Source organism: Elephas maximus, chromosome 17, assembly GCF_024166365.1.
Source record: "Elephas maximus indicus isolate mEleMax1 chromosome 17, mEleMax1 primary haplotype, whole genome shotgun sequence".
Taxonomy (NCBI): domain Eukaryota; kingdom Metazoa; phylum Chordata; class Mammalia; order Proboscidea; family Elephantidae; genus Elephas; species Elephas maximus.
In genome coordinates, this window is record NC_064835.1 from 77,124,955 (window position 1) to 77,143,410 (window position 18,456).

Below are 18,456 nucleotides of genomic sequence, written 5' to 3' on the forward strand. Positions count from 1 at the left end.
TGGGGAAAGCTACAAATGGTCTTGAAGCGGTACGGGGCTGCAGGTGGAAACGCGCTACTGTAAGACTGCTTCAGCAGCCCAGGCAGGGGATAAGCAGTACTTAAGTGATTCAAAATGCTGAGTAACACATTCCATTTATATAGCATTTTATATTTTGCAAAGTGTTTTCATACAGATTGTCTCATGTGATCCTCCCCAAGCCCTGTAAGGTAAGTAGGCGAGGAAGTATGTCTACAGAGGATAAGCAAGTTGCCCAAGGTCAAAGAGACAGCCAACTGCAAAACTGCATTTTTTCTCCTGATAGTCAGCAAACATTTGTTGCTCACGTACTCCCTTAAGGAACTACAAACATCCTCCCACCATTTTTAGGACAGTATCTAAAATTTTGTCTTCAATTTAAATATGTACAAAAGGTAAGTATTCTAGCATGTTTTAATATTACCATTTTAAAACGAAACCATCAAATCTCTCTTTTAAATGTGAACAATGGAATCATAGTATAGTACCACAGTGATTTGATACAGACCATATTATTCTTTAAAGCTGGAAACTGCACAGCTTTCATTTCTCTCACTGAACCATTTCTACTTCACTTTCCCCACAGCGTTTTATTTTTATACTGAAGGCTTTAACTGATCACCTTACCAGACTTCTCTGCAATTAAAATGCATCTGTAACATGAAACCTTAAAATGTGTTTTACCTTTGGAATCCATAAATCTCTAAAAGTTAAAATTCTTTCTTCTGCATTATCATAACATTTATTATTATTGCACAACTATTCAAAACTTAAATATATTATAAACGTTCCTATCTGAAAAGCATATCTTGATGGCATAAGCAGGCTGCCCTTCTCCCCTACAATTATTTCACATATCCATGAATAAAATATGACTCACTGCTGAAACGAGCTAGGGTTCTGCATTAATTCTAGGTGTATTTTCTATCTGGGGGCTTCCTTTAAAAAAAAAAAAAAAAAACATGTATACGCTAAGACACAAATAAGTCATGGGAATTGTTATAGCAATGTCTTCCCTTGATGATGCTTTGAGGTCCTTACAAGTTATATGGCAAAACCCCCAGAGTCTGATTATCAAAATCCATTTTTAATGATCTATCAGTTGTCAATCCAACTTTGTCAAGTATGGCTGCAGATTTAGCCCACTCGATTTATTGAAACTATCTGCCATAGCTTAATTGGCAAAGCCAGTCCTCACCGTTGAGCCAACTAAATCAGCTTTATTTTCTGCCAGAAGTCTTCATTTTTTAATTCAAAGGAATATGGCCATTTTTAAATAAACAAATGTCAATAAATCAATATGCTGTTACTCAATCCTCGGTTTGTTATAATGCATTGTAATTTGTACTCAAAAGTAAAAGTTATTTATGGAGTGAGATATAGTCCTCCGTTGAATGTATGTTATATATACGTATAGAAATCTGATGTTTAGCTTTAGCAATAATTAAAAAAAAAATCAAGTATAAAAACTCAGAAATAATTTCATTAATTCAGTTAGAAATGATCAACTTTTACTCTGTATTTAATGAAAGAAAAAGATGTATACTGCTCAAAAAACAAAACATTAAATTAAATTAAATTAAATTAAATTAAATTAAATTGGATTGACTGTAATTTCAATAAATCTTTCAAGATATGGTTTTAAATAGGTAGCATACTGTAGGGGGTAAGAACACTGACTATGGATCCAGATTGCCCGAGTTCAAATCCTGACTGAGCCACTGACTGGTTGTGACCTTTGCTAAGTTGCTTACCCTCTCACTGCCACATCAGAACCACAAACCCGTATGCTGTCTATTCTAGCTCATAACACATTCTTACTATGCTCATCACTTCTTACCAAGGCTCTCTTTGCTTTGCTCTCTCAGGATTCTCCTTTAAAGAGTATGAGTTCTTTTGAAAAGAGTAAGGGGGTAAAAGAGGCACAATCCTGAAAGGAAGCTGTGGCGACTCCCAGCAGTCTCCAGCTGTAACGTGTATCTGAATACAGAATATCTAACATAGTTTCTAAAGTCAGGCTTCATCCTTAACAAGGAAATACATGAGGCAGGGAAAGACTAGAAACCTTATGGGTTTAAGGACCCTGATTAATTCCTTTTGCTTGGTATCCCGGAGCAATGCATCATACTAAGATTTAAAGTTCCTTTCTTGTAAAGTGGAAAAAGCAAATATATTATCAGGCAAATTAATTTTAGGAAAGGGATCCAGATATTGAATCCCTAGAAACCAGAATACGAAGATTCAAAATCTGATTTCTTTGAAACTACCCACACTGCAAATTCCTTGCCTATCCTAGGGTACGCTTACAGCATGAAGACTAACGCTGAAACTCCAAGCTGGGGGACTTCTTTTGCTATAATGAGTTGCCTCTTTTCTACAATGTGTAGACGTTACCAAACACAGTCATTTATGGCTCAATTTCTGAGTCTGGGAGAAAGGCCAGAAGATGATCAAAAGTAAAATTTTAAAATAAAGAAATCTGAAAGAATCAAGCTTCCATAAATAATGTCTTTCTAGATAATTACACGTAGCATCCCAAAACTGATTTATAACAAGGAATACAGTACCCGTGCCCGTTGCCATCAAGTCAATTCTGACTCACAGCGACCCTACAGGGCAGAGCAAAACTGGCCCACAGAGTTTCCAAGGAGTGGTTGGTGGACGACAACAGCCAGCCCTTTGGTTAGCAGCTGAGCTCTTAACCACAGTGCCACCAGGGCCCCAATAAGCCTATAAAAATATTAATATTCCAAATCAGTAGTATTTAAACACATTGACTAGGGTCCCACCACCTGCAGGTAGCAGGGCTTGTTCAGCGAGGGAGAAGATGAACTCCAAGCAAGAAGGGCTTTGCTGCCGTTTTAACTTCTGGAGTTCTGTGAAGATTGCCTTTAGAGAAAAAAAAGTTCCGCATTGGAAACTTAGTTGAAAGTCTCATTTTAAACCAAGTAAGTACGAACGTTGAAAATCTTCACTTGGTGATTGTGTTAGGTAAGGGGCAAATCCCCCCTTTGTTGCCAATTGTGTGATAAGGATCAGCATAAACCCCCAAAATGTGGGGACTGATCCAGTGCGTACTTTCTCACTTCTCCATCTACACTGCCAGCTGCCCACATGCTGCACTCTCTCCAACCACAGCCTCCTAAAGCTGGGTCAGAGCTCACAAGTTAGAAGGACATCTTCCTTCAGCCCAGCTGCCTATATAGCGCTTCTTTGACCCTAGCCACCTGGAGCTGGGTTAGAGCTCATAAAATTAAAAGAACACTGCCCTTCAGACTGCCAAAGAGGCAGACACCATCTCCAAGCTCGGGGAGACCACATGTTACCCCAACCTTCTGTCCTGCTGGCCAGAGATTTGAGGCCGGTTTCCCACTACCCTTTCAGGATGCTAGCCACAAGCTCAGGAGTCCATAAGACAGCTTGTTGGCTCCTACTGCCCCTTTGGGTTTGATGATTTGTTGAAATGACTCACAGAATTCACGGACAGTATACTGTACTTAAAGCTAAAGATTATGGTCAAAAAGTATACAAACGAGGAGATGCATAGGGTAAGGTCTGAGTGGGTTCTCAATGCGAAGCTTTGATGTGCCTAGGGGATACTCTACCCTCTCGAGAACAAATGTTCTCACCAACCAGGAAGCTGTCACCAACCAGGAAGCTCTCCAAGCCTCTGTGTTCAGGGGTCTTTGTTGCCCTCACCACATGGTCATCATAGATTAAATCATGCCTCCTGAGGCCAGCTGACATCGGGCTACCAGGTGATTCCTCTTGGTCTGGTCGCCCCCCCCCCACAGTTCATTAGCCTCAGGCGTGGTCTGGCTTAAAAGAACTGAGATCAAAGGGCAAACTGTTCTTTTCAAGGAGATTTCACACCTTGCAGTGATTTATACTGGTTTGTCATAAAGCGCTTTGAAATGCCTGGGTCAGCAGATAAACACCTTATCTGATTGTAACATTTTCCCCCAACTAGTCTTCCATTCTCAGGTTTCAGTCTTCCTGAATAATCAGGATACAGTATTAGAGGAAATGAGTGAAGAGTTCTCTTTGTAAATTATAGCTCCACTAAATCACTCATCATAAATGGGTCTTTCCTGTTATGCATTCTGTGATAGGAAAAAAGGATACATTTGGGAAATTTGAACTAAGGAGGAGAAGGAAATAAATCTGAAGCGTCAACAAAGAACCCAACCCCTAAACATGTACCATCTCAGGTTGAAAATGGCAGCACACCAAGTCCTGAGTCCTTGGCTCAGTCCATCCTCTGATTTGTAAAAAATCTGAAATTATATTATCCTGTAACTTGGTTCCATTTCTATCCTAAAGTGCTTTCTTGGTGCAAAAATTAAGGTACATCTTTTACTGGAAATAATCTTGCATGTCACAAAGGTAGATTTAGGAACCATTATAGCTGGTGTTAAGAGGAGTCCTGGTGGCACGGCGGTTAAGTGCTTGGATGCTGTCTTGGCCATCTAGTTCTGCTATAACAGATATACTGCAAGTTGATGGTTTTAACAAAGAGAAATTTATTCTCTCACAGTCTAGTAGGCTAAAAGTCCAAATTCAGGGCATCAATCAGATCCAAGGGAAGGCTTTCTCTTCTCTGTTAGCTCTGGTGGAAGGTCCTTGTCATCAGTCTTCCCTTGGTCTAGGAGCTTTTTTTAGTGCAGGGACCCCAGGTCCGAACGACACATGCTCTTGGCTCTGCTTTCTTGGTGGTATGAGGTCCCCATGCCTCTCTGCTCGCTTCTCTCTTTTATATCTCAAAAGAGACTGATTTAAGACACAATCTAATCTTGTGGATTGAGTCCTGCTCATTAACATAACTGCTGCCAATCCCATCACATCACATCACATCACAGAGACAAAATTTACAACAAATAGGAGGATCACATCAGATGACAAAATGGTGTACAATTCACACAATACTGGGAATCATGGCCCAGCCAAGTTGACATATATTTTTGGGGGACACAATTCAATTCATGGCAGATGTTAACTGAAAGGATGGCGGTTGGAACCCACCAGCTGCTCCTCAGGAGAAAGCTGTCTGCTTCCGTAAAGATTACAGCCTTGGAAACCCTAAGGGGTAGTTCTACTCTGTCCTATAGGGCTGCTATAAGTCAGAATCAACTCAACAGCAAAAGGAATAGTTGGTGTTAGGGTCTTGCTTTGAATCACTATTTCCCCCTGGAAGTGGCATTTCATCTGCTTTTTCCTGCCACTATTGATTTGGTCATTTTACAAATATTTCTTCATTTTCATTAAAGAAAACGACTGGATGATCTGAGATACTGATAACATAAAAACCAGCATCTATGGAAATAGATTTTTCTTTGAGGATAAATACAATACCAAATTTAAATATCAGTATTCATATACAGGAGCCCTGGTAGCACAGCGGTTAAGAGCTATGGCTGCTAACTAAAAGGCCAGCAGTCCAAATCCACTAGTGGCTCCTTGGAAATCCTATGGAGCAGCTCTACTCTGGCCTGTAAGGTCACTGTCAGGTTGGAATTGGCTCGATGGCAATGGGTTTGGTTTTTCTTTGTTTTTTTAAAAATCATATATAATTCATATACTTGTACAATCTTTCTATAATTTTCTTGGTCTGAAAATGATGAAAAGAACTACAGAAGTTATAAAGTGCTACCCAAATCATTGTAGGTTTTCCATAAATATTTACCAAATGAAGCAATATTGATGGTTATACGGAAGACAGCATCATTTGCCAGAATGATAAAAGTATCATTCCTAAGAAACCATGTAAGTTTCAGTTAGGGGCAGGACATTATAATGGAAGAGAACACAGCCTTTGGAGACAAACACACTTGAGATAAAATCCTGATTTTACTACTTGTCTGCCAGTTAAGATCTCTGAGCCTCATATTAGCCAGATGTAAACTGGGAATAACAGTACCTAACTTGAAGGGTTAGTGTAAGAATTAAAGGAAAGAAGAAGAACAACAAAAAGATTGTACAACACTTTTAGGGCAGTGCCTGGCTCATGCAGGGATTTAATGATATTATTTGAGGGATATTAATATTAATGTGATTTACAAATCTTCTAAAATTGGCAATCATATAACATTTATTCACATGTAAAGTACTATTTCAGGCAAGGTAAAAGAACAGGAATCAACACAAGACATGTGAGACCTAGGCTCAAGAGACTTACATAAAACTGGGGAGGAACATCTCAAGTCTTGGTGGTGGTGGTGGAAAGTGATACCACAGTTGTTGTTTTAACATGTTCGCCACTACCTTCTGATATAGTCTTAAAATTAAAATATGAATAGTGGTTATAATCAGAAATACATGAAAGTTATTTAGAAATAAAATGAAAAAGTAAGAGTACTTTATGAAGTTGTAAATATGTGAATAGGAGAAACTGAATTTCAGTTTGGGAAACCAGTTCTAATTATTACTTGTAACTGTACCTTGCTTTCTGATTAATGAGGGTATTATCTTCATTACAAATACTTGAGTGATGAACCATCCAACGATGGTACACTTATCTTCCCTTGTCCTGAAGAAAAAGTATGCTTTCTTTAGGGTGTTTCTTAAATGAATGATTTCTAGAAATCATTTCTGATTAAATTTATGGCACAAGAATTAAGTCTGGCTGCAGTCAAGTTCTTAAGAGACAGAACTATGAAAAGGTTTTTGCTTCATGTAGAATATTAATATTGCCTCTTCACCTGAACAACCCGAGGAACACACCAATTTAAGGTTAACTTGCTATTACCACAGTGAGGTCCGTAACTGTTTGAAGGGATGCTCTCCTTGCTGGGTGCAGTGGTTCTAACCAAGGGCCCTTTTCCCCCCACCTCAGGGGACATTTGGCAATGTCTGGACACATTTCTGGCTGTCACAACTGAGAAGGGAACTGCTATGGACATCTAGTGGATAAAGACCAGGGATGCTGCTAAGCATCTTATAATGTACAGGACAGTCCCCACGACAAGGAATTATTCAGCTCAAAACGTCAACAGTGCCAAGGATGAGAAACCCTGCTTTAGCATGTGTAAGCATTACTTATCCAAAGTAGAGCCCACGGGGGAAAGGAGGAAGGGAGTAAGTTAATTTACCAGCTGCTTTACATGCTACGTTGGTTCAAATTCATAACCCTATGAGATAGGCTTGTTTATCCCTTTTAGAGAAGACTGAAATTCAGAAAGATTCAATAACTGTGCCAAGGTCAGTAAATGGTAGAGCCAGGCTTCAAACCCAAGGCCCTCTGACCCCAAAGCCTGTGCTTTTTCCTTTGTACTGCTCCCTATCTTTCAGGCAGAGGGATAAAGAAAATGACCTAGGATTCTTAAATTATCTTCAACTTTCCAAACTATTGCTTTTGTGGATTTCTATCAGAATTCAAAAATTGTGGTTGAAAGGTAACACGGAACTATGAATCTAACCAGCTTCACTGTCAACACACAATGTGACCTTTGCTTCAGAATTCCTCATCTGAACACAGATGAATGTATTGATGTGGAGAAATTACATCCCAGTCTTGGGCTGTGGGGTTCCTTTTTGACTACTAATAGTAAAGTGAATCCACCTTCCATCCTCTATTCTGCAAATCTGAGAAAAATACAGAGGTCCTGAAAAGTAGTAACTGTGGACACACACCTCTTAAGACATCTTAGGATGCGCAGCTTCACCAAGCTTCATCCAGTCGTTAACTATTAGTGACCTCTAAGGGTAAGGCACCATGCTAGGAGCAGTGGTGGTTGTTGTCAGTTGCCATCGAGCTGATACTGACTCATGGCGAGCCCAGGTGTGCAGAGAAGAGTTACTCCGTACGTTTTTCAAGGTTGTGACCTTTCAGAAGCAGACTGCCAGGCCTGTCTTCCAAAGCATCGCTGGGTGGGTTCGAACTAATAACCTTGAGGCTAGTAGCCAAACACTTAACAATTTGTACTACCCAGTTAACAGTCTCTAAAACCACATAATAATTATTTTTAAAAATTAGAGAGGGTTATTTACTGATTAGATAGTAGATAAGAACTACTTTAGGTGAAGGGAAGGACAATACTCAATACAAGGAAGGTCAGCACAACTGGACTGGACCAAAAGCAAAGAAGTTTCCTGGATAAACTGAATGCTTCAAAGGTCAGTGGAGCAAGGGCAGGGGTTTGGGGACTATGGCTATAGGGGACATCTAAGTCAACTGGCAAAATAAATTCTATTAAGAAAACATTCTGCATCCCACTTTGAAGTATGGCGTCTGGGGTCTCAAATGCTAACAAGCCGCCATCTAAGATGCATCAATTGGTCTCAACCCACCTGGATCAAAGGAGAATGAAGAACACCAAGGTCACACGACAACTAAGAGCCCAAGAGACAGAAAGGGCCACATGAACTAGAGACTTATATCATCCTGAGACCAGAAGAACTAGATGGTGCCCGGCCACAACCAATGACTGCCCTGATAGGGAGCACAACAGAGAACTCCTGAGGGAGCAGGAGATCAGTGGGATGCAGACCCCAAATTCTCATAAAAAGACCAGACTTAATGGTCTGACTGAGACTAGAAGAATCCCGGTGGTCATGGTCCCCAAACCTTCTGTTGGCCCAGGACAGGAACCATTCCCGAAGACAACTCATCAGACATGGAAGGGACTGGACAATGGGTTGGAAAGAGATGCTGATGAGGGGTGAGCTACTTGTATCAGGTCGACACTTGAGACTGTGTTGGCATCTCCTGTCTGGAGGGGAGATGAGAGGGTAGGGGGGTTAGAAACTGGCAAAATGCTCACTAAAGGAGAGACTGGAAGGAGGAAGTGGGCTGACTCATGGAGAGTAAATGGGAGTATGTAGTCAGGTGTATATAAGTTTATACGTGAGAGACTGACTTGATTTCTAAACTTTCACTTAAAGCACAATAAAAATTATTTTTTAAAAAATAGTATCTTCCATTTATTAAGCTCTTACCAAATGCCAGGCACTGTGCTAAAAGATGTTAAACATTATTTACTTCAGCTTTCAGTAGATTCTGGGAGGCAAAAAAAATCTGTCATCAGGTAGATTTAACTTGTCTTCCCCATTATTGACCAATCCATAATACTGTGAGGTTTTTTCACCTAACTTCCAACAACTTGGTCTATCAGTCTAGCCTAATCCACTGTACGCTGAGTTCCTTAAGGACCAAGTCTTATATTGTTCACCATTCTGCTTCTAGAATATAACACATTGCCTGGCATGCTGTCATTGACTAATTAATACTATAAATATTTGTTGAATGGATGGACAGATCAATAAATGAATAGGTAAATGAATGAATGTCATTTACAAAATCTCACAGAAGAAAATCAGAGAAGGATCATAGGAAGAGGAGATTTAATCCCCCGCGGAACATGGCACAGCTCATAAGCAGACAACAGAGTTATAAATACTGCCCTTAATCTGCCAGAGACCAGATCATGGCAACTGTAGGTCCCTCTTTTCTTCTGGCTGTTTATTTTTTAAAAATCACAGGAGTAAGGGTTCTAGAATATAAATCTGTTATACCTACAACTGGTGGCACAATGGTTAAGTGCTCAGCTGCTAACTAAGGTTTGAACCCACCTAGCTGCTCCGTGGGAGAAAAGACCTGGCCATCTGTTCCCATAAAGATGACACCCTAGAAAATCCTATGGGGCAGTTGTACTCTACCATGTAGAGTCACTATGAGTAAAAATCGACTTGACAGACCTAACAACAATACCCGCAACAAGCTAGAAAACAACTACTGGGAAGTTCTACACATCACTAATACTTAAACATATCTGCTGAGCTGAAACATGATGTTAAGAGAAAATCAATGGTAAAGAGAGAGAAGAGAAGACTGAGGATAAAGCATGTAGGTAAAAAGTCCATTTTTGAAGCAAAAGGCTACGGATTAGAGAAATGATTCTGCAAAGTGTCACATAATTAGTTTAGTCCATGGAACAAGTTTTTACTTTTACATTTAATAAGACTGCTCTGATACAGGAAGCACAGGCACTAAAATAAGTCAGGGAAAAAAACCCCATAACACCGAGCCCATTGCCACCAAGTTGATTTTAACTCATAGTGACCCTAAAGGACAGGGGAGAACTGCCCCACAGGACTTCCAAGGCTGCAAATCTTTATGGAGGCGATTGCCACATCTTTCTCCCGTGGAGCACCTGGTGGGTTCAAACTGCCAATCTTTTGGATAGCAGCCAAGCGCTTAACCACCGTGCCACCAGGGCTCCTTAAATAAGTCAGACCATGTGTTATTTCCTCCCACCTCAACCTACTGTTCCTTGGTTTCCTCCAAGATCTTAAATTGTGCCCACGCTGGCAGAAAGTTCCTGACGTGAATAAATACTCATACGCCGTAAGACCTGATCGATAGAGGCAGGCCAAGATATAATCACGTCAAAAGTTCTTCTCTTTTTTAAAATTTTTTATTTTGAAATAATTTTAGATTTACTAAAGAGTTGCAAAAATAAGTTCCCACTTACCCTTTACCAAACGTCCCCTGACGTTGACATCTTACACGTGAGGAAGGGCAAACTTGTGCTGTAATGTGCTAGATCATATTTTATGTGTTGTGGGTCATATGGTCTCTGTGTCAACTCATCAACTTTGCAGGTTTAGCGAGCAAGCAGCCACAGACAATACGCAAACAAATGAACATCGCTGTGTTCCAATAAAACTTTGTTTACTGACACTGAATTTCATGTAATTTTCGTATGTAATAAAATATTATTATTCTTTTGATTTTCCCTCCAACCATTTAAAAATGAAAAGTCATTCTTAGCTCACTGGTTGTACAAAGACAGGTGGCAGGCTGTATTTAGCCAATGGGCTAGTTTCCCAATTTTCTCTCATACATTTACTAAATCTAATAAATTCACATTGGTGTAATACACTTAACTAAACTACAGACTATTCAACATATACCAAAGTAATTAGGACAGTTCTTGCACCTGACAAAACCAGCTGGATGGGAAGACAAGCATATAAACAAACAGCTATAATAAAATGTGATAAATGATCTCCGTACTGGAAGCAAAAACAAAGTGCTGTATGAACTCAGGAAGAGAAATGAAATTAAGCAGATGGGATCAGGCTGAAAACAGCACTAACGGTGTCTTGCAATGAGAAACACCTTGGGTGAACTAGTCCTTACGGATATTGGAAGCTGCAGAGCACAAGAATGAGTTCTACCTTACATTCTTCAGCAGTAACGCATTACAATCTTGAGTCAAGTCTTAAGTTCACTTTTTAAATCACATAATCTACCGGGGTTCAAGTTCACCTTGAGTAAGGCGTCAATGTTGGAGCACTGGTGGCGCAGCGGTTAAGCGCTTGGCTGCTACTTTGAACCCCCCAACCACTCTGCAGGAGAAAGATGTGGCAGTCTACTTCCATAAAGATTTATGGCTTAGGAAACCCTATGGGGCAGCTCTATTCTGCCCTATAGGGTTGCAGTGAGCTGGAATCGACTCGACAACAATGGGTATGGTGTTTTTGGTTTTAAGGCGTCCATAAGGGTACTTGATCCTGGTTGCTGCTATATCACATTTAAGAGGAACTGCAGATGAGACAGAAATACCTGTGCTCGATCAGCTCATCTCCAGACACATATCTAGAGAGCGGGCAGGAAACAACAGTCGAATTCTAGGTTTGCCTTTGTGGCCAAAGGGGAAGAACGCTGTGGATATCTGACCTAAAAGAGCAGGGAGTTTCATAGTAAAAGTAAATCACATTTTCGAGAGGGAAGTGAACACTGAAAATCCACTTTTAAGATTTCATAGCTAGTCTTCTAGGGAAAAGAGAGTAGGGACTGTGAAAACAAGGGTAGGCTGATGCTGTGACCATAAGAGAAAAGCAAGAACAGAGGTAGAGAGTAGAAAAGATACACATGCTATTATCACCAAGACGGGAAGCACATTCGTCCTGCCTCAAATGGAAAACAAACGAGGTATGTTTTCAAGCTTCCTTTTCTACAAAGCAATCTATTGTTGGATATGACTGAGAATATGGATTATTCCTTGGAAGCACTAGATACCTTTTTCTCTAATATTATTCAATCAAACTGTCCCTTGCAGGTTTACAAATCCCTGGCCTGGAAAAGGAGTTTTAATGGTAAACTTTTGTGGCTAAAATAGCAATCTCCCTCAAGGCCCAAGAGAGCTTAGGCTAGAGCAACAGCTCATTAATAAACTAACTCTGGGTATTCATGGCATCTTCTGGAACACTATCAGACAAACCTAGAAAAGTAAAGGGTAGAGTTAAGGGGGTGGGCAGGAGAACAAGTGTGAGTCATGCTTTATTCTATTCTATTCAAGGCTGTAACAGAGCGTTTCCCTCTGACTAAGCATAAATGGCTTTGCAGATTACAGACCCAAATATGGAACTTTGAGTCTATGTGGTGTCCATGCTCATTAATGGAGGCAGCTTAACAATATTATTAACTCCAAAGTGCCAGAAAAAAGGACAAAGTGGGAGAAAGAAAATGATGATGGTTGGCGCTCCAGGGTGCTCTCAGAGGGAATCGCAGGCAGAGAAACAAGAAATATGTTTGGAAAAACAGGACCTGAGTTCTTCTCTCTTGCTCCTTTAGAAGCTCTCCTGAGAATCTATAATCATTCATTTGCTGTAATTACCCACTTCAATAAAAAATATCTTACATCTGAAAAGGTATGTAAGGGAAAGAATATTGTACCAGACATTAGGAGACAAATCTACATTCTAATCCTATTCACGTCACAAAACAGCTGTTTCATCAAGGACATTTCAACCTTTCTGGGTCTAAAAAAAAACAGGAAGGGTAGGTGTAAGGAGGGTGTTTACATACTCTGAATACCAGTGTCCCCCCCGCCATCCAGAGCCAGGTCTCTATGATTCCTTTAAATGTGCTTTGGAAGTATTATTTCATTCCCTGCCACAGTCCTGGCAGGCCTCCGCCTGTGGCTGATTTTTATAGAGTGTTTCATCTCTACTCAACAGAAGCGGGTCCTTAGATTCTCTGACCCGAAATGAGGAACTGCCCACCGCACCACCAATCCTGCAAGAAATTCTGTCTCTTACTGCTGCCTCAGCCCCTAGGGATTTCCTTTTCTTCGTCATGACTCCAGACCATATCCTCTTCATTAACCACAACCCCAGCCAGGACCTCTAGCCCTGATGCCACCATTCACACCCCCTCTGAAACCCCTTTTCCCATTCTCTTCCCTCCTGCTGGTGGACACTGCACCTCTCCTGCCCCTTCCCACCTTATAACCATCACTTCCCATTCCCATCCCCAAAGCCATGACCTTTGACCAAACAAAATTCCATTGCCCAGGGAGTTAAGAAGAACAGAAAGAAAAGAGAGAAAGAATTCCTGCTCTTTCTGCCAAGGCTTTTGTTGTAGGAAATGTGTGTTTCTGGCACACAGAACTCAAGAATGTGTACTAGTGAATAAAACAGCATTCCCTAACCAAAACTCTTAAAGCCATCTTGCACAGTGACACTATTACATACACAGTAGTTCTGTATTTCATGTACCCGTGAGGGGTTAAACAGCATTTCTGTGGGCTGGCCTGAAGACCTCACTGCCAGGGGCGGCAGTGTTTCTATAGGAAAACGCTGCCTGAGTGCCCAACAAATGACTTACTAATGACCTTTAAAAAACTCCCTTTCCTTCCTCAGAATGGCTTGTAACATTGGGAAATTTAAAAATCTGTTAAACAAAAGAAGAATCAAAGAACAGCTATCTATAGTTACAACATAATTCTATATACATATATGATCATACAGAGAAACACATATTAATAACAAGGACTGAGCTGGCAAAGTAAATTATCTAATTGATCTCTCTGTCACACATACATGCATCATTCTTATTCGTCATTTACAATGTGAGGTCAGTCTCCCCAGACCATTCCCCAAAATACACATTTATTGTAAGAAAAGGGTTTCAGCAACGGTGAAAATAAACACAAAGAAAGTGTAGACGACAAGGCAACACCCGAGGATCAAGAAAAACACGTGTCTGGAAAAGGGAGAAGAATACAAGACACACCGAAACCAAACCTGTTGCCATCGAGTTGGTTCTGACTTATAGTGACAAGATACATAGAAGAGCTAAAAATAGACAGTGTATCACCCCAAAATACTAATGTCCAAACAAGATCTTCTTAAGAAAATAAATGTGTGGAAGCTCCTTCTCGTGGTTACAGAAATCCAGCCACCTCTCTGTGACACTTCTTCTCTGCTCAAGGAACAATCCCTGAGCGCCCGCTCTGTAGAGCCCACTGGGAAAATAAGACACACTCATCCAATCTGAGAATAATTCCAAGGCACCATAAAAGCCATAAAATACAGCATTTGGTGAGGGAATACAGGTTGGTAGGAGGAGGAGAATTAGTCAATAAAAATCATGTACTAGGTAACAGACACTCATTTAGAGAGGATGTTCAACACCACTGTAGAAGCAGGAATCAGCAGGATCTGTGCAGGGGGCAGGTCGTGGAGACCCGAGTAGAGAAGCTAGAAAAATGGCGGCTGAAGTTGATGAAAGGATTTTGTGTGCTGAGCTGGAGTTCTTAGGTCTGACAGGTCAAGTCACAAGGGGATGTGGGTTCTGAAATACTGAACTGAACAAGTATAAATGGAGGGGTCTGTTATGGCATTCGGTCTAGGTATTACCCACATATTTCAAATATATGATATCACTAAACTGACAGATACCAGTAGGGCTCTATCTGCTACTTCAATAAAGTAACCTTTGATACTGAAATTTAAACTGAAGAAAGATGCCTTAAAAAAGGGAGGGGAAAAAAAAGGGAGAGGAAGGGAAGGGGAGATAGCTTTATGCTTCTGTGCAGGTTGACTCACCTCATAGAAAAGTCCTTCTGGGAACTGCTGGAAGCACTGTGCACACACAAAGCACTGCTCATGGTACAGCTCTCCATTACTGTTCACGATCTTCTCAGCAGGCGCGAACCCGCCCTTACAGCGCTCACAGGTAGCACTGGCCAGGGCATTGGCCATGTTGCTGTAACACAAAACAACAGGGAGTCACAAACTGTCAGCCTTTTCTTAGGTTCAAGTTCAAACAGCACAAAGAATTGAGGAGCTAACTCTATCTGATCACGAAAATCCTACTTTATATATAAGGGCCTACTTCACGCTTGTATTAAGTTCTCTAACTCAAATTGTGACAGTTTCTCTACCCTAGCATCTAGGTTCTGAAAGGCCCTCCTGTTTTGACTTCATTTTTCTTTTAACACGTCATTTCTCCCACTATCAAATACGCTATGAGTGAGCACCTACCACGTGCTGGGTGTTAGGGATAAAGATGAGAGACAAGAAGAGCCCTCAAGGGGCTCAGGTTTACAGCTTGATAAACAGCTTAATTAAAATACCCATAAATGACCAAATGGGCAACTAATTTGCTCTGTAAACTTTCACCTAATGCGCGCACACACACACACACACACACACCAATCCCCCAAGTGAACATCTCAGTCTGTTTCTTTCTCTCTGAAAACAGAATCTATACTGCATGTCAACTGAATGCCACATCATACCCGTTACATGGGTTACCTTTTGATTAGATCCTGTCAAAAGCAACTGCTTAAGTAACTCCTACATCCACCCAAGATGCTCTAGTGCTATTGATAATTGCAAAGACAATGAACAATAATATTATTGAACGTACCTTAAATCACAGAATATTACCATATCTTTGCACAAATAACGCACACCTTCTACGTTTGTTTGCCAAACACACCCTTCCCCCTCCCTAAGGTATTTTCCTAAGTATGCTATGCTTTCCTTTTTTTTACAGCAACATGTAAAAAAATTTTTTACATAGCGGGGCTTACAAAAATACTTCGAGGGGGAGAGGGCACAGTAGGCAAACGAATGTAGGAGGTGTGCGTTATTTATGTAAAAATACAGCATATTATAAAGATGACTTTACAGGTGATGAAATGGAGACTTAGGAAAAATAACTAGCCAAAGGTCACAATGCTGGTTAGACAACAGAAGAAAATGTGCTAGAATTCAGGTCCCCCAGCTCACAGAATTACAATAACACATAAGATTTCAGTACCAATTTCTAATACATGAAAGGACACGATAGAGAAGGCACCGTGACTGACAAATCACGAATGTGAAACCAGGGTAGTCAAGTAACATACTAAGGAGGCCAGCCACTTGGGTAATTCCTTCATCAGTAATTCCACTATACCTTAAAACACACAGAAGACATCCAATAAATGGTCCCAAATTCTATCTAACCATTATGCAGCTTGGAAGAAGAAAAGCAAAATGGTTTCGACGGTATACAATTAGATAATTATTCATTCTCTAACAGGCTCCCTGGATTTCACATAAAGAACTGTGTTGTTTCCGAAAGGTCTCAAAGTGGAGGAGGTCTCTTAGCACAGCAGTCCATCGTTGGCCTAACTGTCCTTTGTCCTTTAGCAAGTTTTTTGTAGAACTTTTCAGATTCCCACTTGGAGTGCAAGCTGTACCTGTGCGCCTGGTCCCCTGGTACCACTTCTCACTTGCCAGATATTTAATCAATCCACCTTGTAAAGCTATTACCAACGTTTGTCTGAATCTTCACAAAGACTCTGTGAGGTAAATGACATGGGAAGTCTCCATTTTACAGACAGATTAACTGCCTTGCCCCATATTAGTCTTCAAGTTCTGTTGTTTCCTTAGGGAACTGTAACACACCAAAGCAAAAGTGGTCATAACTACCTTGGTTCACCTCCATTCCCTCCCCCACCCCCATGGAAGGCAACGTTGCCGTTTGCATTCTCTCTCAAAAAAGTTTCAAAGAACAGTGTTCCTACTTTGCAGTCTTGCCATAAGTAACTCCATGCAGAAATACTATGTCCATAACCCATATCAATCAAAAGTCAATTTTTGATTATAGGCTTGCATATAAAATTAAAAGATTTTAAAAAAGAGTGGTGGTGAGGGGAGAGGCAGCCTCACTGCTTTGCAAACCTGGCCAAAGCCTCAGGCAACCTACCTGCTCTACTAAGGGAAGGAAAACCATCACCACCACTTGGTCATTTCAAAATTAGTGTGGGTTGGGGACGAAAATCCGTAAAATACCTTCTTCACCTGGCTCTGTCATAAGGTGGATCAACTGTGGCAGTTTTAGCAAAGGTCTGAGGAGCTTTCCTCTGACCAAAATCCACAGGTATCCCCTGATGAAGAAGTATGGTAAGCCTCCCACCTGCCCTCATAAGTCTTCAGTACTGTTATAAGAATGAAATAAGAAAATGTGTATAATGTATAAAACCACTTTGGAACTTAAATATAAGGCATTATTAATATTCTAAACCCTCTCAAAAGATTCAACACATCATCCATGATCTTAGTAGTAGAAGTCCAAAAGAGCTGGAAAAGGAGAACATTCTGAAATGTCCTGATTCATGACCACTTAATTTAGCAGTTCTCAAAGTGTGGGGTCACCATGACCCCTTCAGGGGTCTGCAAGGTCCTCCTTTTCCAACTACACATCTGTGGGAGGCCATATTTTCTTCACATACTTCATTCAAAACAACATATTGCAATAGGTTGAACACAGAAGCAGATATGAGAATCTGCCTTCTATTAAGACAGATATTAACAACAGCTGTAAAAATGTAAAACAATGCCTTCCTTCTCACTCATTTTTTTTTTCTTTTGGAAGATAGTTATTTTTCATAAAAATATTTATGTTCACATGTAATCAGTTTTCTTACTTTGAAATGAACTAATATTCTAATGTTTTCTCAGTTTTAATTTCTAATACACTAAATATTGATAAACAATAGAGTTCTCAATAATTTTTAGGAGTGAAAAGCAGTCCTAATACCAAAAGGTTTGCTATTCACAGACCTGTTTATATTTCATTATTTTATGTTGTTGTTGTTAGCTGTCATTGAGTCAGCTCTGACACATGGTGACCCCTTGTACAGCAGAACAGGAGCCCACACAGGGGGCCAGTCCTATACCATCTTCACAATCACCGGCTTGCTCGAGTCCATGGTTGTAGCCACTGTGCATTTTGCGTGCCATCCAACCTAGGAGCTCATTTTCCAACACTATATTGGACAAAATTCTTGAGATTTACAAGATTTTCACCGCAAATTTTTGAAAGTAGATGACCAGGCCTTTCTTCCTAGTCTGTCCTAGTCTGGAAGCTCTGCTGAAACCTGTCAGTTTTTGGTACTGTGGTAGCTTGCCTGTTGCTATGATGTGGGAAGCTATGCCACCGGTATTTCATTGTATTATATATTACTTATGATCAAGTTCAAATACTCAAATAATTAGAATTAGAAACTAGGTAGACACATTATAAAAGAACATAGTTACTTCCTATACAGCAAAAATAAACTTGTTTTAGAGAAGAAAGAAAGAAAAGGAGTGAAAAGAAAGGGAATAGAAAACAAGACCATTAGAGGAAACTATCCAGAAAGTAAGAACATG

The 18,456-nt window shown here is 40.4% G+C and overlaps 1 protein-coding gene across 8 annotated transcripts in view; it reads right to left on the minus strand.

The window, feature by feature from the left end:
• Nucleotides 1–18,456, minus strand: part of LIMS1 (LIM zinc finger domain containing 1) — a 158,706-nt gene that overhangs the window by 14,804 nt on the left and 125,446 nt on the right. For all 8 annotated transcript variants that reach the window (XM_049857107.1, XM_049857106.1, XM_049857108.1 and 5 more), the window contains one exon: nt 14,854–15,013. In XM_049857107.1, the coding sequence (XP_049713064.1) occupies nt 14,854–15,013 (160 nt within the window). The remainder of the gene's footprint in view (nt 1–14,853; nt 15,014–18,456) is intronic.